The 22,449-nt window shown below is 37.5% G+C and overlaps 1 protein-coding gene across 1 annotated transcript; it reads left to right on the top strand.

The window, feature by feature from the left end:
- The first annotated feature begins 242 nt into the window (after positions 1-242).
- On the top strand, positions 243-21,726 carry CTR9 (CTR9 component of Paf1/RNA polymerase II complex). The gene is made up of 25 exons (XM_075094822.1): positions 243-387; positions 2,524-2,622; positions 3,215-3,454; positions 3,941-4,058; positions 4,707-4,796; positions 5,874-6,022; positions 8,577-8,684; positions 9,141-9,248; positions 9,368-9,604; positions 10,377-10,466; positions 10,570-10,698; positions 10,803-10,986; positions 11,960-12,048; positions 12,308-12,493; positions 12,669-12,756; positions 13,004-13,152; positions 15,150-15,266; positions 15,446-15,591; positions 17,140-17,211; positions 18,342-18,477; positions 19,004-19,150; positions 19,577-19,734; positions 20,019-20,115; positions 20,467-20,579; positions 20,842-21,726. Exons 1-25 carry the CDS (start codon positions 343-345, stop codon positions 21,248-21,250), a joined length of 3,504 nt encoding a protein of 1,167 aa, XP_074950923.1. The 5' UTR covers positions 243-342; the 3' UTR covers positions 21,251-21,726.
- Positions 21,727-22,449: the final 723 nt, after the last annotated feature.

Here is a 22,449-nt window from a genome sequence, read left to right on the forward strand (position 1 = left end):
CCGCGGGGGGGGGGGCGGCGCGTCACACAACAGGACGGAGATGGCGGCTCAGTGCCCGCCACTCGCTGAGGGGCGCCCGCGAGGCCGCCGTTGCCGCAGCAACGGGACCACGCGCGCCCGACCTCGAACCCCTCCCTCTCCCTCACGCAGCGGCGCGAGGCGGCCCTCGAGGCTCGTACCTCGCTGCGATTGGATCGTTGAGCATCGGGGGCGGGGCCTGACCGCCCCCCGCCCCCCCGCCCCTTGCCCGAGCACGTCCGGGTCAGTCGGTGTTTGCGAGGGGAAGTACGCGTGAGGCGGCCGTTGCGTGCTGGCGGCTCGGCGGACAGCGGCGTCGCCATCATGTCGCGGGGGTCTATTGAGATCCCTCTGCGGGACACCGATGAGGCGAGTCGGGGGCTGGGAGGCGGCGGCGGCGCCTGGTCCCGTGGAGGGCAAGGGAGAGGCGCGCTGTACGATGCGCTCCGGGGCGCGGGCGTTTGTTGCTTCCTCTCGTAGTTTTGTCCCGGACTGGAGGGGGAGTGTCGCCCCCTTCCTTGCGCGGAATGAGTTGCCGGCGTTACAGGTGTATCGTTTTGCGGAAAGACACCCGAACCTGCCCTCGCCGGTGCCCCTCGGTGAACGGTGCCTGCCCGCTGCTAGCTGTCACCTCCCTGCCCTTGCCCAGAGTCTTGCTGGGGACGAGAGCCGCTGGGGACAGCCCCGCACTCTGCCCGGGTTCCTTTGGCTGCTTAGAGCTCCGCAGGGCTCTGAGGAGGGGGCAGCCTCTTCTCCCACAACATGCGCTTCGCGCGTACGCAGCCCTCGGCAGCGAAGACCCTGTTGGGAACAGCAACCAGTTCTTACTTTGTACTTGTGTACGGTGGCCTCGTCCAGCTAAATTCTCTCCTTAGCTCATTAGACATGGTTTTTCTGACTGCACTGATTTGTAGACAGCATGTAAGTTCCTAAATCAGCATATAGACACAGGTAGGGCAATTAGTCTATTCTGTAAAGTTATTTCAGTGGGGGTTTAGGAATTTATTTAACTTTTCCTTTATTTAAGGTAGGCAGTGACAAGCCAAGGTTAGAAAGATTTAAGACAAGTATTTGGAAATGTATAGGGTATTATAAAATTTTAAATTGAATCATTCTATGGCAGATACTAAATTAACACCTTAGCTTAGTAAGGTATTGAAGCATACTGCTAATAGTTTGCAAAAAGCTTTTTGTGAACCATGTGTCCGTACTCTAACAAATTTCCATACAACTGCCATTGTGTTTTTAAGTCTCACAAAGGTACTTTGCTCCCTGTAGGTTACACATAAGAGGGCTTTTTTTCTCTGTGACAGAAATTTCTGTTGGAGGTGTTGCTGTTGAAGTTACGGCTAAGACTACTTGGATCCTGAAGTTTTGGATTAATCACTAAGGATTGCTATAAAATACATTTTATTTTAGTGCCATTTTTTGCTTCTGTATTTATTTGCTCTGTTGGTAATATTTATTTCTCATTAATAACTATTTTAGTTTGTAGATGAGGGTTGCCCAAATTTAAAAACATTATTATCTGTCAAATAGGAGGTACTGTGCAAGACAAACTCAAACAAAGATAACACCAGTAGCAGAAATACTTCCATTGGTGCTCTCATAAGTTTTGCATAATCAAAACTCTAAAGTCCTTATAAACTGGATTGCTCCAATCCAGTCTTTGGAGAAAAAGTCCCTGCATTAGTAATCGGGACACATCCCTGGGTACAACAACTGCAGCTCTTTTTCGCTGTAAAACTAAATTGTAAGGTAGATGACCACTATTAAAGGCAGCATGACTAAGTAGCAAGTGAACTAACAGGCAGTTAAATTCTGTTTGCAAACATCCCCACTTTGGGAATATCTGTTCCTTTTTCTTCATTTTCCATATCAGAAGAGTAGATCAATATGGCAAAAATAGTACTTGCAAATTAATGCATGCATGGTGAAAAGTTGTTGGTGTGTTTTGCTCATTGTGACTGGTTGTCAATATTCAGAATTTTAGTCTATTCTTTATAATGTTTGCCACTTCAATAATTTCTTAATTTCCTTGGACATAAAGATGACTTTGCAAAATTTCAGGGCTCTGAGATAAGTCTGAGGTATTGGTTCTCTAACACCTGATAACTTGGAAGATTTTGTCTGTATCCTAGATCTTTGTATTACCTGTAGGAGAAGTTTTAGAAATACAGCAGTGTGCAGTCAAGTTGGCTGTTAGCTGAACTGTAAAAATTCTGAGCTCGAAGGCTATGGTGAAAGAAGTTGAATTAACTTCTCTCATTATTCTCCCTGACTAGTATCCCAAATATTGGGCTGTATTTTCTCTGATATTTGTGAGAGAGCATCACTCTTGTGCTGTACAGAATAAAATACATGTTTGCTTCTTTGTCCATGACCTTGTTTAAACACAATTATTTATATTTTGTGCTCTGAAATGTCCAGCTTGCTTTTTGAGCTCAGTTATGGATAACATTGTTAATGCTTTGTGAAAAGAACATCTGTATTGTCTGTCTCTAGGTTATTGAGCTTGACTTCGATCAGTTACCTGAGGGTGATGAAGTTATAAGTATACTGAAACAGGAGCACACTCAGCTGCACATATGGATTGCTTTAGCGGTTCGTATATATACAAGTTGTATATTTAAATATTATATTCAAATAATTGTATAACAATTTCCACTTCCTTACTTTTATGACTAGGGATAACTGAATTCCAAACAGGAACTTAATTGGGTTATTTGGTCACTGATTCTAGGCCAGATGTTTCTGATTTGACATGCATATTAAGAACTTAACTTCACCTTTTTTCATGAAACAGTGCTGCTTGAGGCCTGCTTTCTATTTTTTTTTTCTCTCATCCATAGTTTTTCTGTTTCGTGCCTTTGATTATGCAGGTCATAAAAAAGGAGGGGGTAGTATCCATACTATGGAAAGTATGGGGAAATGTGCAAAATGTCAAAGAATTTCAGAGGAAACCCAGTTGATTCTTCAATTATAAATAGCTATAAAACTTATGTTTTAGTGTAAAAATACTAAGCTGGGATGATGGTAGAAAAATATTTGGCAGTATTGGAATGCCGTTGTCTGATTATCCCTACGCTTATCTCTGTGTTCTGGAGAAAGAATCTTTGTGACACCTAAAGTATCAACTTGAAATGTTACTTGCTCACTGGGGTAGTATGGTCTGTTAAAACTGTATGTTTTATAGCTGGAATACTACAAACAAGGAAAAACAGAAGACTTTGTGAAGCTCTTGGAAGCTGCGCGCATAGATGGTAACTTGGACTACAGGGACCATGAAAAAGATCAGATGACATGTCTGGATACTCTGGCAGCATACTATGTACAGCAGGCTCGAAAGGAGAAGAACAAAGATAACAAGAAGGAGCTCATTACACAAGCTACCTTGTTGTATACTATGGCTGACAAAATTATCATGTATGATCAGGTAAAAACAAAATCTGTTTAAAAATCCGTATTTGTAAATTATTTAATTATTCTTAATTTGTAGCTTACTTTCAACATAGGTTTTCTGTGTCAATTCAAAAAGTGATTCTAAAGAAAACAAGTATTGATTCACTAAAGGGAAGATAGAAGGTGCTCAGGCTTTAAAGTCTGTTAGTGTAGTACGTGTAACTAAAACTTGTGTCTGAAATGTGTGCGGTGTCACCAGGAATAATTACTGGGACACCTGGTGGTTCTATGTCAGTCAACTTTTGGGGGTTGGGAAGGAAGGATTGGTTGTTACTCTCTTGCTTGATAATACGTGAAATTTAGACATGGATGGTAAAGACCCTTTGACTTTTTTCGTCCTGATGTCAGTGAAGTAGATTAATCATAGAAAGCATTATAACATAGCCAGTTAATCTTTCATGTAGTCTTATCTTCATATCTTACAAAGATAAATGTAGTGGAAATTTTTTTCCTTATCTAGAATCACTTGTTGGGAAGAGCCTGCTTTTGTCTGCTTGAAGGTGATAAGATGGACCAAGCTGATGCACAATTCCATTTTGTACTCAACCAGTCTCCAAATAATATTCCTGCCCTTCTCGGTATGAGTTTATGGGTATTTGTATAAAAAAACCTGGCTTCTCCAGTTGAGTTTTGTAATTAATTATGTCCTTAAGAAGAGGGTGGGTATGTGACTAGAGAGAAAGAATGAGATAAAGAAGTGTGCACTTGTGACCAGAAACCCATGACAGAGATCACTTTAAGCTTGGGAAGTATAAGTAGGTGAAAAAGCTAGGAAAAAGTATAATGCTAGCTAAAGTCTTCTGAGACCTGTGGGCACACATCACATCCAGCTACTTACATTTTCTTGATGAAGCCGTGTACTCTGTCAAAGATGAAGATACCAGTAGTGAGGGGTCAGCAGGCTGTAACACTTGTATTTTAATTTGTTCACTAATTAATCTGGCCTTAGCAAGTGTCTTTCTTCTGGACCAGGAAAGAATTAAGTTTCTGCAGAAAACCATGAAAATATAAACATAATATGTTCCCGTGTTTGATTGATTTCTTTCATACACTTGATGTCATCAAAGATGATAAGAGTTGTAGTTGTCTGAATTTTCTGTTAGTTTTTAATTGCAACTTTTGAAGATTGGCACAGCATGAGTTTACCAAATAATACCTAGGAGCTGCTGATTTGTAACTGCTTTGTTTGTATTTCTGATTTGTTCATAATTGGTATGTTATAACAGGCAAAGCGTGCATTTCTTTCAACAAGAAAGATTACAGAGGAGCCCTTGCCTACTACAAGAAAGCATTGCGTACCAATCCAGGTTGCCCAGGTAAGACAGAAAGTATTTGCTAGTGGAAGTATTTGCTGTGCTTGCAAACTAACCCAAGTCTTCCTAATTCAAATAACTAAGGATTTCTTTGTGATTTATATCTGTCAAAAAAACTCCACCCCTCATTATAGAGGAGTTCAAGTATTTGTTGACTTGGTGTTCCTTAATTGTTAGAGAAGGAAATAATGTTTAGGAAAATACTTTTCATTTTTTCTAATTATTACCTTTTGAAGAACTATTAGAAAATAAGAAGTTTCATGTAAGAGAAGTTAAAATTGTGAGGGGAGGGGGAGATTGTTAAAGACTGTTGCAGAACCTATCTGTTGTGAGCCATAACCTGTCTGAAAAAGAGTTTATTACAAAGTTGATGTGTATTCTGTAGTCTGGTTTAGCAAAGGAATTGTTGTTGTGAAAGTGAATTTAGAAATGCAAGCCTTACATCTAAGCAAACGTCTTTGTTTCACTCCCCTTTTTCACACACACACATAGATTTGAAATTACTGTATATAAATGCCTCTGTATTCTGAGTTCACAGGCAGTCTGAAAGGGCAATATGATGTGAATTCTCTGTATTAGCTTATTTGTACATGATCATGGAAGTGAGAGGATGATAAACAGCATTTTATTAGCAGTGAATCACTTCATCATTTGAGGAGAAATGTCTAGCTAACTGTTGTATTTGTCTGTGTTTTCTGAAGGCCTACTAGTCTCAGGTGAACTTACTCTGCGTAAGAAATTTCCAGCACTTTCATCTGGCAATTTTTAAATACCTTTTTCTGTTATTTTTTAAATACATCTCCATAAAAATAATTTTTTTATTTGTTCAATATCAGTGTCTTTTGGAGATGTTGACGAATGTCCTGGGGTGTGTGAAGAAATAAAGTCTTACTAATATGTTAAAGTTAGTTTTTCTGCCAAGTGTGGGAGGCCACTTTTAAAAACAGCAAATCATTAGATGGCTTAGGGGTTTTAAAGAAATATTAAAGGTACTGCTTTCACAGTAATTGCTGTCCAGAATGTAAAAAAGTCATAAAGTTGAAATTTTGGAATTCTGAATGATGTTATCTTGTCCTGTAGCTGAGGTTCGATTAGGTATGGGCCACTGCTTCGTGAAACTGAACAAGTTGGAGAAAGCTCGCTTAGCGTTCAGCAGGGCTCTGGAGCTAAATTCAAAATGCGTAGGGGCTTTGGTTGGACTGGCTGTTTTGGAGCTCAATAATAAAGAGGTGAGTCTGACTTAACAAGAGTCCATATGCAGTTTACTTTCTTCTTTTCTGAAAAAGCAAACTTTTTATCTTTTGAAATGTAGTCCAGTTTTTAAACGGGGTGATAACTTCTGTGGTTAAATCATTTTAAGTCTGTGTCACTAATGAATGATGCTATAGATATGTACTTGTGATGTGAGCAGCACATTCTGAATAACTATCGCTAAAAACCTTCAACTCTTGCTTGTAGAGGTGTTAAGTACAGATAAACAATGCTAGGTTAACTACTTTAATTAAAATAATAAAAATCCCTGGTGAGATGTGTGAGTGCATGTCCAATCACTTAAAAAAACCCAACAAACCCCATAAGTGCTGATTTCAAGATCTTACTTTAATGAGCAATGCTTATGATATGTATAATAGCCAGCCTTACTTAGTAATTTGCGACTCTATGAAGGTTAGCTAAATCAGTACTCAGGATGCTCTGAAAGTCCTCAAATACCTGGAGATACTGCTTGCAATGGCAGCTCTGTTCCAGATCATAAGGTATTTTTTTTGCAAGAGCATCATGCTGACAGGAAGGTCAAGGTAAAAGACACAGTCCCAGGAGATTAGTCCTGGGCTTTAAAGCACATAAGCTTTCAAACAAGCGTTGAAGTTGTATTCTGGCTACCTTGGCATGCATGCCACATGGTAAACCAAAGAGTGGGCAAGAAAAAATTTTAACTAGGCTGATGAAATTACAATAAAGTCATGATCCTACCTCTCTAGATGCTGTATCACTAGAAAAATATATATGCTCCTGCAGCTTAATTGGGATCACGAGATCCGAGATGGTTAATCCATGCTAAGGAAGTTACCAGTGGAGGATAGAGCCTTTCAGTGTTTTTAAAAAAAAGAAAAAAATTACGTTGTATGTTGTGAATATTTAGCGTTATGTGATCTGTAGAACATGTGGCCTCCTAGAAAGATCTTTTGTTGGCACAGAATTTCTGAAAATGACCTAGTTGTACTATGTCATGGGGAAGAGAAACTGGTAAGACTTCCGTGAAGACTTCTGAAAAGTGTTGGCACATGAGTTTTCTTTCCTAAAACTACAGAGACTACCAAAAATATTTTAAAGTCAAATTTTAGTACATAAATCCATGGGCGAGAAACTAATGAAACCTGCTGTCTTTCCTTTTTCTTCCTGAAGGTCTTTTGACTAAGGTAAAGGGATGAGCCCACTCACACTAAGCTTCAAAAAGCTGTGATTAAAAGCTGACCCACTCAAATACGTGTTGTGTTTTTATTAAGAAATGTATCATCTGTGCCTTACTTCATACTGTTTCCACAATTCATGCTGCAAAGTTAGTATAACATCAAAGAGTTATTGTGGGGGAGGGAGAACACTTTCTCTGGGGAAAAGATTCTCTCTGAGCTGCAGACTACTAATTGATGTCTTTTCTGTGCTTAGATATTTCTAACGTTTCTCCCCCATTGAAGATGTTACGGTGTCAAACCAGGGTTGAGATAGTTATGCTGTGTTCTCATTGAGGTCTATCTTATCTCTGGCTTTCTTTAATGAAAGTGCTTAGGAGCTTTGAGACCTCTAATGATCTACTGGTTTTGACTGAAATTGGACTTGAGACTTAAATTATTGGAGAACTCAGACGTACATAGTGTGATTATAAAACCTCTTTGTCTTTGAAAATTAAACCAAGAATGATTCAGTATCTCCTAATCAAGGTATATTGTTATACTATATTTGGAAAGGTAGTGCCTTTTCAAACGGAAATTATGTTTTTAGCTGCCTGTTGGACTTCATCTTGTGTCTCAACCTCATAAAACCTAATCTGTTCAATAAGATAGCTTTCTGCTGATAATAATTGTAAAGTAAAGCACAGTTGTTAAATTTTTGGTGTTTCTGTCCAGAAATAAATACAGGTTTAAGTTGACATGCTTGTGATATAAATCTTACGGGTGTCCCAAATAAATAGCAATTATTTTATCAGTTATGGATTTAAACTTGTAGATAAGTCAAATTTGTACCCATGGAAAGCTTTCTTTAAACTGTAGAAAAGAGTAAGTTGATAAAATAGTATCACTATGTAAACATGGCAAACTTCTCACATTTTTGTAATTTGAACTTAAGTTCTAGTAGTTCTTAATTCAACATCTGAAGTTCTTGTTTAGAATTTGAACATGAAGATATTTTCATTTTGCTATTGGACAAATTGTGTAAAAGGTTGAAATCTAACCGAAACAGGAACTGGGTACATTCAACAGCAGAAGGAAGGCTATCAGGGTGTGAATGTGAAATGTCAGACACACCAACTCTATGTATTTTTTTTTTTTTTTTTTCCTCTAACAAGTCATGTTCTGCTTTTTTTCCATCCCTGTGGTGGCTGCATTTACCCTTTTCCATCTGTATGCTGCACGGAGAAAAGCTAGTAGCTGAATTTACCTTCTTCTGTGAGCCTAGCAAGGATTTTGTCAGAGTTCCTTCAGCAGCCTAGACTGAAGAATAGTTTTGAAGGTGTTAATAAGATACAGCTGTTGAAATGCTGCTGATACCTGTCAATGTTTCATTTAGGCTGATTCCATCAAGAATGGTGTTCAACTCCTCTCTAGGGCTTACACAATTGATCCCAGTAATCCAATGGTGTTGAATCACTTGGCTAATCATTTCTTCTTCAAGAAGGTAAGAAGTCTATGGAATTTTACAGTTAAATACTTGATAACCTCTGAACAGCAAGGATTCTGGTGTTAGAATGATTCTCATTTAATTGGGCTAAGTGGTGCCTAATATGGAACCGTTAATCTAGATGGGCAGGTATAAAGTTTTTGATTCAAATTTTGTATAAACTTTTCTCAACAAAGCCAAGAAAAGGGACGCTTATTTCTTAGGTCAAGGTCACCTTTGTGTCCCGAAGGGTTGGGGTTTTTTATCCCCTTCTCCCTCCTCCATTCCAAGCTTTAAAATATGAAATAGCAGAAAGAACAGTAACCACTAAAACTGAATCTGTTGTTATTAATTTTGTCAGTGCTATGGCTTAAGCTTTCTTGTATTTGCCAGCTATCCTTGTTTAGATAATAAATCACTCGATCATTAATAAAGCGAAGGCTTTCAAATTTCATTTCAATTCCCTTTTTTCAGGACTATGGTAAAGTACAACACTTGGCTCTTCATGCTTTCCATAATACAGAAGTTGAAGCAATGCAGGCAGAGAGTTGTTATCAGCTGGCTAGGTCTTTTCATGTACAGGTAGGACAGTTTTTAAAAGCTCCCTTTGGGATTACGCTTAAAAATCTGTGTTATAAAAGTTTGTACAAAGCTTACCTGTGAAAACACTACGTGCTCTTTATTTACTTCTATTTAATTAGGAAGATTATGATCAAGCTTTCCAGTATTATTACCAGGCCACACAGTTTGCCTCATCTTCATTTGTACTTCCATTTTTTGGATTGGGTCAAATGTACATTTATCGAGGGGACAAAGAGAATGCATCACAATGCTTTGAAAAAGTTTTGAAAGCCTATCCTAACAATTATGAGACTATGAAAATTCTTGGATCTCTTTACGCGGCTTCAGAAGACCAAGAGAAACGGGATATTGCAAAGGTGAGTGTTTTGCCTCTGCCAGCATCAATTTTTTACATACAAGACTAGAACTTGAAAACCAGACTTGAAATCAGACTGTACCTTAAGGTGCATAAAACTCAGGGTTACTTGGCTGAATAATTACTTGGTGTAGAATATTTAATATTGGCTGTCATGAGAGATCCTCTTAACCCTGAAGAGTTGCAGCTCTTGGACAGAACCGAGACTCCTACTTGGTCTCTGGCTAGAGCAAGTCCAGGAATTTTGAGGAGCCCCGGCCTCACGTTTGTATTTGATAATACTAGAAGGGCAGAATTCTTCCCATATGTGTTCAAATTCTCTGAGGATGGCAAGTTAGCAAGTGATTTCCTGAAGACAGCACGTTAGCTAGTGATTTCCAGGAAACGCTTGTCTTAACATTGTCCTTCCAGATAAGCTATGTGTGGTTTTGTTTGGGGTTTTTTGTTTTGTTTTGTTTTTTAATGAAAGGCTTTTTTAATCTAATGTTGGGTAAATGCAAAAAATGTTAGACATCACTTTTCTAGCTTCTCATGTTGGTGTGATAGTTTCTGCTTCTCTAAGACTCTAAGCTGGTGTTGCGTCCTACAGAAAAATAAAAAAATGAAGGAAGGAAACTAATGCAGCTTTTTGTAATAGAGTTGTGCAGATGTTTAGGATGTTTTGTTTTGTGTTATCATGTATCTTCCTAATGTGAAGGTTAATACCATAATTTTTTTTTTTTAACAATTCGTATGTCCACTAAGAGGTATCACTATTTTCTGCTGTCTTTCAGGGACATCTAAAGAAAGTCACAGAACAATATCCTGATGATGTAGAGGCATGGATTGAGCTAGCCCAAATTCTAGAACAGACTGATATACAGGTATTATTAATATACACTTGGTGAATTAAGTGTGTGCTTTTCATAAGAGCATGTAAAGCTCATTCTCTTATTTCTTTCGTCCAATTTTTCTTTCTTTGTAAAGGGTGCACTGTCAGCCTATGGTACAGCCACACGTATTCTGCAAGAGAAAGTACAGGCTGATGTCCCACCAGAGATTTTGAATAATGTGGGTGCTCTGCACTTCAGGCTGGGAAACCTAGGAGAAGCGAAGGTATGTAATTACCCAAAGTTTGAACTGAGTTTCTTGATCACCCAGAAATTTTCCTGTAAGAATATTCTGGAGTGCTTTATTCCTTTTTTCTTTTTATACTTCAGAAATATTTTCTGGCATCACTGGATCGTGCAAAAGCAGAAGCTGAACATGATGAGCATTATTACAATGCTATCTCTGTAACAACATCCTATAATCTTGCCAGACTATATGAGGCGATGTGTGAATTTCATGAAGCGGAAAAGCTGTATAAAAACATTTTAAGAGAACATCCTAATTACGTTGATTGTAAGAAACATTTGGTATTTAAGTTCCATGGTCCTCCTTATAATACCAGAATCTTCCTATTACAGTGTCTTCTGGTCTTCTTATATCTGTCTTCACTTCTTTTTGTAGTAGGTTTGGGGCCTGTTTACCTACCTGCTATTTTCCCTAACTTTTTGGGTTTGGGTTTTGGTTTGTTTTTTTTTTGGAAGTCCTGCTTCATCCTTATAGTCCAATCTCCAGCTTTAAGCCTTCTAATTATTGGTAAATCATACCGTACTCCAAAAATATAGCAAAATTAGCTTACCTAGACTTGCATGGCTTTGCTCACTTGCTGCCCACTCCTACCAAAGCCTTAGCATCTCAGTACTCGGGTGCAGTCAGGGCTATCTACTGGATATGGCCATGCTCTTCAACTCTACCTATGTGGGTGGATATAGAAAACCTTTGGGTTTTTTCTCCTCACTCTGCTCTGCCTCTTGCCTCTAAGTAGCAGACCTGTGATATTTGCTGCAAAGGCGAGGTGGTAGCACTTGCTCAGCAAGCTGCAGCACACAGCATGCTACAGCCTAATCTATAGACATTTCCCTGCTTGTTTTCCATTGTCACCTGCTAACTGGTACTCTTCCCAACGCTTACAGAGACAGGAGAGCTGTTTAAAGTGGAGGGAGGAGAATTACGTACCTGATAACATCCTTCTTTCTCTGAGGTCTCTCAATCATCTTTAATTTATGAAACCAATTTAAAAAATTTAGATTAACTGTTAGAAATGTGCAATTTCTGTATCACCATTGTGGATGTGAACATTCGTCTTCACATGGTGTGTCTCATTCTGAATAAAATATGAAAGAAGTCTTAATGTTTGCTGTCCTTAGCAGATCAAGAAAAAGATTGCTTTTGAAATTCATGCATGGCCAGTATTTTCTTCGTTTGAGATTACTTTAGCCTGTTTCCTCATATTTTTTTTTTAATTTTCATTTCCTATTTTTGTTTTTAGGCTACTTGCGCTTGGGAGCTATGGCTAGGGATAAAGGAAATTTTTATGAGGCTTCTGATTGGTTTAAGGAAGCACTTCAGATAAATCAGGTTTGTAACTCTTTAAATGTTTAAAATTAAAACACTTGAGATACTAACTTAAAATTTTATTTTCCTTTTGTTGCATTTTCGTTTGCTGATATAAACTAGAGGAAGAAGAGAGAACTACTGTAATCAGCTTTCTGTGTGTTTTGTTGTTTTTTTTTTTTATATGGAGTTCTAGTTAAGAAAAATAGTATTTTATACTTGGAAAAAGTAATCTTGCAAGGTTAAAAAATGCTTTTGCAACTTACAGTGAGTTTTTATTTAGGACCATCCAGATGCTTGGTCGCTGATTGGCAATCTTCATTTGGCTAAACAAGAGTGGGGTCCAGGGCAGAAGAAATTTGAAAGAATATTGAAACAGCCCTCCACACAAAATGATACTTATTCCATGCTGGCTCTTGGCAATGTCTGGCTGCAGACTCTGCATCAACCCACGAGAGACAGAGAAAAGGTAATGGGCGACTGTCTGCCCTGGGTCTGGCTTATATAATTTTTGTATGCTCTTAGCTACTCAGAGCCTTTTCTTGATGCCTATTTGGTATGTTATAGACCATAAAACTTCTGGGTAGATTTACTAATCACTTATTTCTCTAATGGGGTATCAATTGGGATACTTCTTTCTGCAGGAGAAGCGTCATCAAGACCGTGCATTGGCGATCTACAAGCAAGTACTCAGAAACGATCCAAAGAATTTGTATGCTGCTAATGGCATAGGTGAATATTAGACTCTAATTTTCCTTCAGAGGTGATGATATTCTTAGTTTCATGCTCTAACATAGAATTGTTTTTTGCAGGGCCTGAACACTGTAGTGGAGCACAGGAAAGAATAGCTTTCATATGGCAGCTATGTCACTTAGTTTTTAATGGGGAACTTTATTCAGGCAATATTTTGTTTTCTTTGCTAGGAGCACATAGTACATGAACCTGGAAGCTTACGCTGTACATATTACTTTCCCCTTAGGAGCTGTCTTGGCACATAAAGGATATTTCCGTGAAGCTCGTGATGTTTTTGCCCAAGTGAGAGAGGCAACAGCAGATATCAGTGATGTGTGGCTGAATTTGGCACATATCTACGTAGAACAGAAACAATACATCAGTGCTGTGCAGATGGTAACATCTCTAAATTGAACTACATAATATGTTGGGTTAGATGACTTCTGGATGTTTCTCTGCTGTCATAGCAGCTGCGCAAGTGTCTGAATAATATTTTAACAAGTTATAGGTCTATTTCTAGCATGCTGTTGGCTGTCTAGTCTAGATTTAAAAACAAACTGCCAAATACGGGCTAGGGTAACAAAGCACCTACCAACTTGCATGCTTTTTTTTTTTTCTCTTTCTCTGTAGCAGAGTTATAATTGGGTTAGAGTTTTGATCTCAGAATTAATTTTTATTCGGAGAGGTTTCAGTCAGTGTAGTTACTGTACGTGATCTACATTCAGATGTTACTGAAGTAAGTGAATGCAATTTTATGCTAGGATTTTTTTTAATAGCAACACCTCCTATTTTTGTTCCTGCAAATGATTGCATAAATGACAATCAGAGCTATCTGAAGAGCTGGCTGTGCCATGATTTCTTTGACCGAGTTTCACAGAGTTAACATCACAAGGTAATTCATACTGGAAGAAATCTGTTGAGGTCATCTAGTTGAACCTGCTCAAGCAAGCTAACTTCCAAGTATCAACCTAATCTAACTACACTGACTCCATTAGTTGATCAAAAGCATACAAGTAAGCTTAAAAAAAAGCATATGTTGAACAGGACAGAAGCTTAGAACAAACTTGTTTTATTAAGACTGAGTCCACATTGGGGCTTAATTCAGAGCTATCCTGAAGCTTTTTGTGATGGTTAGAAGGAAGAGATATTGGGCCTCTCTTACCTGATTAAGACTTTAGTTGCTGTCTTCCAGTGACCTGCTGTTAAAAAGGCTTCGGTAATGCGGTCAGATTCATTCAGTTGTGTTTGAATGGGGTCTGTTGTCTTTTTAACGCCTCATCTGGTTTTATTGACCAAAAGCCTAAAGAAAATCTAATTTTAGTAATTGTTTAAGCAGTGAATTACAGTGGGAAACTGGATTTTCACCTTTTGGTCAGAAAAATATCGTACTGATTTGCTAATATATTTAAGTAAAGCTATAGGTAAAATGTGTTTATTTACTGAGGTGTTTTATTGTTCCCTGGGTTCTACTATGCAGTCAGTACAAGCCACAGTCTGAAATACACAATACTGAACTCAAAGGGAGACAAATTGAATTTTAATAGCCTAGCTTACTGCAACCACAACAATTATTCCAGTGAGTTCTTTACCGTAAAACATACAAATCTGAGGCAGACTTAAGCTAAATACAAAATCTTTTACTCTAAAGGTGAGTGAAAATTGGGTGCTTACAACAGAGTGTGATCCAAGAGTAGTGACTTCAGGCATTACAGTTCAGGGCAGTTTTTGTATTTGAGCTGGAAATAAAAATGACTTACTATTTTGGAGGTTTAGAAAGGGTGAATGATTCTTTGAGAAAAGAGTATGTCAAATAAAAGGTGCTCATTACTGAAAAGGATAAGCTTCGTAACTGTTTGAAGCTTTAATTTGAGACCCACAAGACCTGTAGCAACAAGTCGTCTTTGACAGCTTAGAACAACTGGTTATCCCTTGGTATGCCAAGTTATTCAGCTAGGTGGAGGGAACAAATTTGACATTGAGTTATCTGAAAGGTGTGGATTTTTTAAACTAATTGCATCAGATACATGTGATTACTACATTAATATAAAATATATTTCCCCCCAACCCATACTATGGAGAATAATGGAGTGCTCTTAAAATGAGTAATTTTTGCTGGACTTCATGACAATAGGTGGTACTTGCAAAGTATTGTATTTTAAGACCTACAGAGCCTCTTGAACTGCTGCCAGTTTCCAGAAGAATGAGGTACTTGCTATGGAATAACAGAATTTTCTGATCAGTTAAAAGGGGGTATCCATGTGGCATGACACTCTTTAAAAAAACAAAAGACATATTAGCAGTAATGCTTTTAGGAATAGAAGCATTTGCTGGAGTTAGCTAACCAAAATAACTAACAATTGTCACCTCTTAATTTGATTGTTTTTCTATTTTAGTATGAGAACTGCCTCAGAAAGTTCTATAAGCATCAGAATACTGAAGTATTGTTATATTTGGCCCGGGCACTCTTCAAATGTGGCAAATTACAGGAATGCAAACAAACTTTGTTAAAGGTAGGAATATAAAACATGATACATCACAGAACAAAATTACTGTAAATTGATGCTTGTTTGTGTGTATTTAAATTCAGTACTCTGGGATTGAAATAATGGTGCTTATTCTCTGTACGTTGCTTCAGTATACCTCAGTATCATGTTGTAGTGTATCTTAAAAACATACTTTTTATTTACAGGCCAGGCATGTAGCGCCAAGTGATACAGTCCTTATGTTCAATGTGGCATTAGTGCTACAAAGACTAGCTACCTCTGTCCTGAAAGATGAAAAAAGCAATCTAAAGGAGGTGCTTAATGCTGTGAAGGAACTGGAGCTAGCCCACAGGTAAAGATGATTTATTTCTAATCATTATAATCTATTTTGTGGTTCCCTTAGCGTAAATTTGCGGTATAGGTCACAAATCTGGTTAGAAGAGCAATCATCTCCTTTGAAACAGTGTATGTAATCTAGAGTTTCTAGCAGGAGAACAAAGATTGGGTCTGATAAAACTATTTTAGACTTTGCTCCAGAACCAGTTGTGTTTGGCCAGGTGGCCAATATGTATTTCTCAGAGGGTTCTGTATTATGACGACCAAGATGCACTTCTTCCTGGAATAGCATAGTGGGAAAAAATGTTGAAATTATTCTATTAATTTAATACTTTTTTTGACAATTTCTTTCAAAACAACCTATAAGGCTCAATATCAAATCTATTGATGTTATATAAGCCTAGTTAATAAGCCTTTGAGAACTAATTTTGCCCTCCTGTTGCCAAGGAAAGCCTAAGCACTCGCATGGCTTAAGAACAGGAGGAGTTTCTTAAGTGCATTTGAGATCTTTTCGTTCTTTTTTTTTTTTCTTTCTTTCTTCTTATTTTTCTTTGTTTTTTAAAAAAAATCCTGGGCAGAAAACAGTGTGATTAATCTGATCCAGTCATCACCATCTTTGAACAGAAAGCTTTCAACCATTTTTTCTGCTCCTAGGTATTGCTGGTGTAGCTGGTGCTTGCTTTATGCATTTCTAGCTCTGCTGTTACGTCAAGAATGAATGTTGCATTTCAGTATTTTGTCAACTAAAGCCAGCCTTTAATACAAGCAAGCATTTCACAATTCTAGTGCTTTACATAATGCAAAATAAACGAACACAAATTCTGACTTAGAGTCAGTTAGCAGCTTGTTATTTATTGTCTTGAGAAAGTTGCATAAAAGCCTTTATTTTGTACCCATTAACTAAAAATTCAAATGTTTATCACATTTTGGAGAATATGTTCCATAATCTGAGACTTGAACAAGGTATTACTTTTTTCATCTGCACAAGAATTTGAGTTCAGTCTAGCACAAAAACACTTGTTTTAAAATGTCTCTCATGGAATACGGTAAGAAGCTGTGGCAACCTTGAGACTTGTTTTCCTTTAAATTGGAGAAACTGTTTTAAAAACACTGATTATATTAGCTTACCCATTTACCTGAAGGTATGTTGTGTTCACAAGGACCTGTCAGCTAAGTTCAAGGAAGCTGTTCTGGAAGGATTTTTAAAAAAGCAGCTTTCCTTCCTTTTCTTATGCTGGTTTCAAGCACTTAAGCTGTGACAGATAAGGAATAAATCTACTGGAGTCAGTAATGTCCTTATTGCAAGGAGCCAGTGAATGATACCTTAGAACTCTCTAGCATTCTTCTGGGGTTTTGTTCCACTCTAGATTGATTTTAGAATGTTTTAATTTCGGAGGACTCTGAAGGTAGTACTTTTATACTGTTGTATTAAAAGGGGCTGCACACAGAGAAAATTCGTGACATTTCCTCATCTGTTGAGTTCTATAGGATTGTAATTCAGGAGTAAATGCTTTTTTTTAAGTAATTCCATATTTGCTTAGTTTTTGTTTGTTTTTTCCTTCAGGTACTTCAGTTACTTGAGTAAAGTAGGTGATAAGATGAGATTTGACTTGGCACTTGCTGCTACGGAAGCGAGGTAAAAAAAAATAATGACACTCAGATGCCAAATGGAATATTTTTGTCTTATTTTTTTCACACTAAAACTGGATTCCAAAATTTTAACTGACAGTTTCTTAGAACAGTAGAAATGCAAGTGCAGGGTTATTCCCTGTTACTGTTTCATTCTTTTCCTGTCTTTGCTTTCTATCATTTTTGTGTAGTCTAAAACGGAAACTTTCAACATGTGGTGTCTGCCATTAGCTGGAGCCTGTGAAACTTTAGCTGTTTTAATGGCAAATTTTCCATCGATGACAGTGCAGTGATATTTAAACATCTCTAGCTCTCCCTCTTGACTTGAAACATAATAATCTAACAAGTTTGCTTTCATGGAGACTTTGAGGTAGTTCATGGGTGAAATAGCATGGGTCAGCTATTGGAATATGTTGGCAGAGACTACTCTGCTTTAAATTTTGCTCAGGGTAAGACTATTCAAATCAGGTTTTGTAAGCTTAGTTCTTAGGTTTTCACTCAGTGTGCCCTGTGTTTCATTTATTGCACATTCCTCTAAGATTTTCACAGCCATATACAAATAACATCTGTTGGCCATCATGCACTGCACATCTTAAGTGGGTATCATTAAAGCAGTTTGTACATTTTAATATTAAATGTCACTGTAACGTTAGCTAAGGGGGTATTGAAAGTGCCTTGCTTTAATGTTCCATGAGACTTGAATACTTTATGCAACCTTAACTCTTACACAATTGGGTTTTTTTAAACAGAATTTTTACCTATCTTTCTGATTAGGTTTGCCAGTGTGTTGTGATAAATACAAGTTCTCATTAACTGTACTTCTGAAGCTGTCCAGATTAGTTGGGATGATTCCTTTTATGTTAATGTGGGTTTTTTTGTATAGAAATCGCTAAATTTTAAGGGTGAAGCAGTATATTCTGAAACTGTATATTGCAATTTAAAGATAAATTAGCTTACTAGAAAGTGCTTTAGTTTACTCAAAAATCCACTACTCTTCTATTGTGCTATTTTAAGTAGCTTTTTTTTTTTCTTTCGTAGTGATATGAACATAGTGTTGTGATGCATGCCCTTTATAAAACTGTTTCTTGTAGTATGTGCCTGCCACCTTCCTTTATTTGAAAACATTGCATGTTACAGGCAATGCTCTGACTTACTGAGTCAAGCCCAGTATCATGTGGCTCGGGCACGCAAGCAGGATGAAGAAGAGAGAGAGCTGCGTGCAAAGCAAGAGCAAGAAAAGGAGCTGCTTCGCCAAAAACTACTTAAAGAACAGGTCTTGTTCTGTTTACGTTCTGTATACTATATTTTTTTAAACAGTATACTTCATTTTTAAAAAGTATACCTATCACCAATATATATGCTCCTATTGCCCTGAGGTGGTGTCTGGTGTTACTGATAAAATGTCTAGTAGCTATTTTTCTTAGTTATAATAAATGCTAGCACAAAATGTTATAGCAAGCAGGTTATACTCACTCTTTCTTCCCCATAGCCTCAGAAATAGATTTTTTTTTTTTTTTAAATTTTTATAATAAAATTGGTGTCCCAGAAGGTCTGCCATCAGATTTCTGTCCTGACAGGCTGGATGAGGAAGCACTTGGTGCAACAGTTCTTCTGGACTTTTGCCTACTCTAGCATAGGCTTATAGAAAACTTTTTTTTGCACCATGTGGACCTTCTGCTATGACAAAAACTGTCAAAAGTCAATTTTCCAGTTTCTTGTCAGCAAATAACTTATATGCCTGTGATTATAATCACTGCGATGCTGCAAATACAATAGTAATGGTTAATTTTCTGTTTCAGGAAGAGAAGCGCCTAAGAGAGAAAGAAGAACAGAAGAAACTTCTGGAACAAAGAGCTCAATACGTGGAGAAAACCAAGAATATTCTGATGTTCACTGGTGAAGTAGAGGGATCAAAGGAGAAAAAACGTGGTGGCGGAGGAGGCAGGGTAGAAGAGAATTTTATTTATTTATTTACTTTAATCTCCTTCATTTTCCCCGTTTGATATAGGGTCTCTTGCAGTAGCACAGGTTTTCAGTTTTGACCTTCTAGGTTCCACTGAGTGAAGTTGCACAGGTTAAATACTCAAATGTAAAAATTGGAACTAATACTTAAAAATTCCAAGCACGGTGGCATCACCAAAATCTGTTCTAAATTGTTAAAATAACAGAAGATGATTGTTTCATTATGTGCAAATTTGGAATCAGTTTCTTAATGACATCAGTCTAGAGATTATGGGAAAGTTGGCACAAGGAGATCTTTATTATCTTCGAAAATGTGTTCAGATAAAGTTTCTATCTTGAATTGTTTTCAGGTAGCTTTTCAGCTGGAAAGTGAGTAATAGGCTATATTGTGTGGGTTTTATTTGTTATAGCGCTCAAAAAAAGGAGCAGGGGAATTTGATGAGTTCGTCAACGATGACAGTGATGAAGATCTGCCCATGTCTAGAAAGAAAAAGAAGAGGAAGGGCAGTGGTAGTGAACAAGATGGGGAAGAAGAGGAGGGTGAGAGAAAGAAGAAGAAGAGGAGGAGGTAACTGTAATGTTAGACTTCCCTGGGCAATAGTATGGCTTTTAAGTATATTCTTATGCAGTCTTTCATAATTACTTAAAAAATTAACTGTTGGTAAGAGGTCACATGATTTAATTTTTATTTACACATGCACATGAGAAGACTTAAACAGCCACTCTGCAAAAGAAGTATGAGTAACACTTGATCAACTAACTAGATATTTCTAGAGACTGGTATTTTTGAACGTGTTAGGTTTTTTTAGTGATGCTATGCTTTAGATTATATAAAATATCTTTCTGTTTAAGACCCCAGAAGGCAGATGAGGGGAGTGATGATGAAGAACATGAAAATGGTCCAAGACCTAAAAAACGACGTCCACTCAAAGCAGAGAAAAAGAAGGCTGTAAGTTAAACCCCGAATAACTGCATCACTTTATAAATATGCATTCGGACTTTAGCATTACCCTAGTCCAGAGAGATTTATTAATGTTGAAAATCACAACAAAACTTCTTGTAGCAAAATGCCTTTGAGCTTATTTTTGTCCCCCTCCCCTGTTGCTATAGCTGCTTCAAGGATGAAAGGCTATTTCCAAAGCTGTCTAGAATTAAGTGATAGTAAATGGAAAATTTTGATCTAATGACTTCAGAACAACTGTTAAAGCATGTCTGGTTTTCTGAATACGTTTCTACGTTTGGGCACTATGCTTTAACCAGCCACGTAAATAAGCAACCCTTTGGTTTTTGCCCTGTACAGCCCAAACCAGAACGTCTGCCTCCTTCAATGAAAGGAAAGATCAAATCAAAAGCCATCATTTCATCAAGTGATGATTCTTCTGATGAGGATAAACTCAAAATTGCTGATGATGGGTAAGAACCTTAATGAACTTTGTGTGTGCTAAAGTTTCAACACATGCTTTCAAGAGAAACTGCAGTGTTAATAATGAGGCAATGCAAAGATAATGTGAAGCTTTTCATTGTACTCACAATATCCCTTTCCATTGCAAATTAATTCCACTCATTCTTCTTATTCTGATAATGATAGCATTACTCAAACCCTGGTGTCTTATGTTACTTTTAAGCTAAGGATAGCATCTTTTAATACTGGATCTTTTTTTTCTTTTCCATACAGACATGCTAGAAATAGCAACAGTGATTCAGATGATGGGGAACAGCAGCACAGTAAACGCATTGTTTCTGATAGTGATTCTGATAACAGAAACAAATCTGGTAGCGAGGCAGGTAGTCCGAGGAGGTCCAGTGTCCACCCATCTGAGGAAGATTCTGACAGTGACAGGTCGGCTAGAAAAAGGAGGCGATCAGACTCGGAGCAGTCTGACAATGAGTCTGTACAGTCGGGGAGAAGTCGTTCTGGTGGCTCAGAAAATGAATCTCGCCCAGCTTCTCGCAGTGCTGACTCAGACAGAGATTCTGAGAGAGTATCTGACAACGAAGGTTCTGGCAGAGGATCTGGTAACGAATCTGAACCAGAAGGATCCAATGATGAGGGATCTGAAGGTGGTTCAGATGACAGTGATTAGATTAAATTACAGGCCATCTTTTTAAAATGTTATTGTAAATATATTTCAGTTACAGGGAAAATCCAATTTTTATATTTGAAAACTGTGATTTAAAAAAAAAACTTAATGTTTTAGTAAACTGTTGTGAGACCTTCCTGTGATTCTTTCTATTAGCAACTACTGGATGTTTCTCAAAGTTGGCTTATGGTGTATTCTTATACTGAAACTGCTGTAGATGAAGAACAGAATCCCTGTACTATAATCAGCACACCAAGGATGGAATGCATGTTAAAACTATGGAACATAAAATCTCTGTTTAGGTGGTTCCAGTGTGGCTAAAACTGTGTGTTCTGTGCTTATACATGCATAGATGGATCTTAAAATCCTACAAAATGGAACAAAAAGCTGTGGATATTTATCTTTTTCCTCATTCTGAATAAAGGTCAGTAGGGAGGTTTTTCTTACTTTCTATTAAAGAATACATTTGCCATGATCAACTCCTTGTGTTCCAAGAGTTTGTTCTTTTGCTTCTGTTTTTGTGTGAAATTGGGTGAAAAGATGTAGGCATTAAAGAAATTTTATAAAGTAATGATGTAGATGAAATATTTAAATAGACAGGTAAAAAACTAATTAACTCCATATTACTTGACAAAGGTAAAGCTGCCACTGTCACAATAAACTGTTCCTGCTTATTTGCTTGGAGTGATTTATTTTGCCCTTAGAAGGTATAAGCAGAAAACCTGAAAATGTTACATTTAACTAAGAAGTCTTACCTTTATTTTTGCTCAAGTACACAGCTTCTGGAATTAAGTTCTTTCATGTAATGTATTCAGGAACAACAACGAAAAATTGTCGCATTGTAGGCTAAAGTGAATCTGATTTTTCCCTGCAGTTCTGAAAAAATCGGTCTTCTGCAGCAGTCCAAAGATTATTTTCTTCTAACTTTTTTCATTGGTCATGAAGTCTTATTTTAAGCATTTGCTAAGAGAAGATTATGTAGACCTGGATAGTGTATTACTACTGTTTTTAATAGACCATATAGCCTAAACTCTGTTGCTTAATTTTTAGACCTGGATTGTCACTACTGATAGTTCACTTCAAGTACTAAATGAAAGTTAGGTTTCCCATGCTGCTATTTCTGGTTTGCTGTGAGTAGTAGCTGTTCTTATTGTGTATGGTTTTATCATGTGTTTACAGGCTGTTGGTAACCACAGCAGACG

This window comes from Phalacrocorax aristotelis, chromosome 5, assembly GCF_949628215.1.
Source record: "Phalacrocorax aristotelis chromosome 5, bGulAri2.1, whole genome shotgun sequence".
Classification (NCBI taxonomy): domain Eukaryota; kingdom Metazoa; phylum Chordata; class Aves; order Suliformes; family Phalacrocoracidae; genus Phalacrocorax; species Phalacrocorax aristotelis.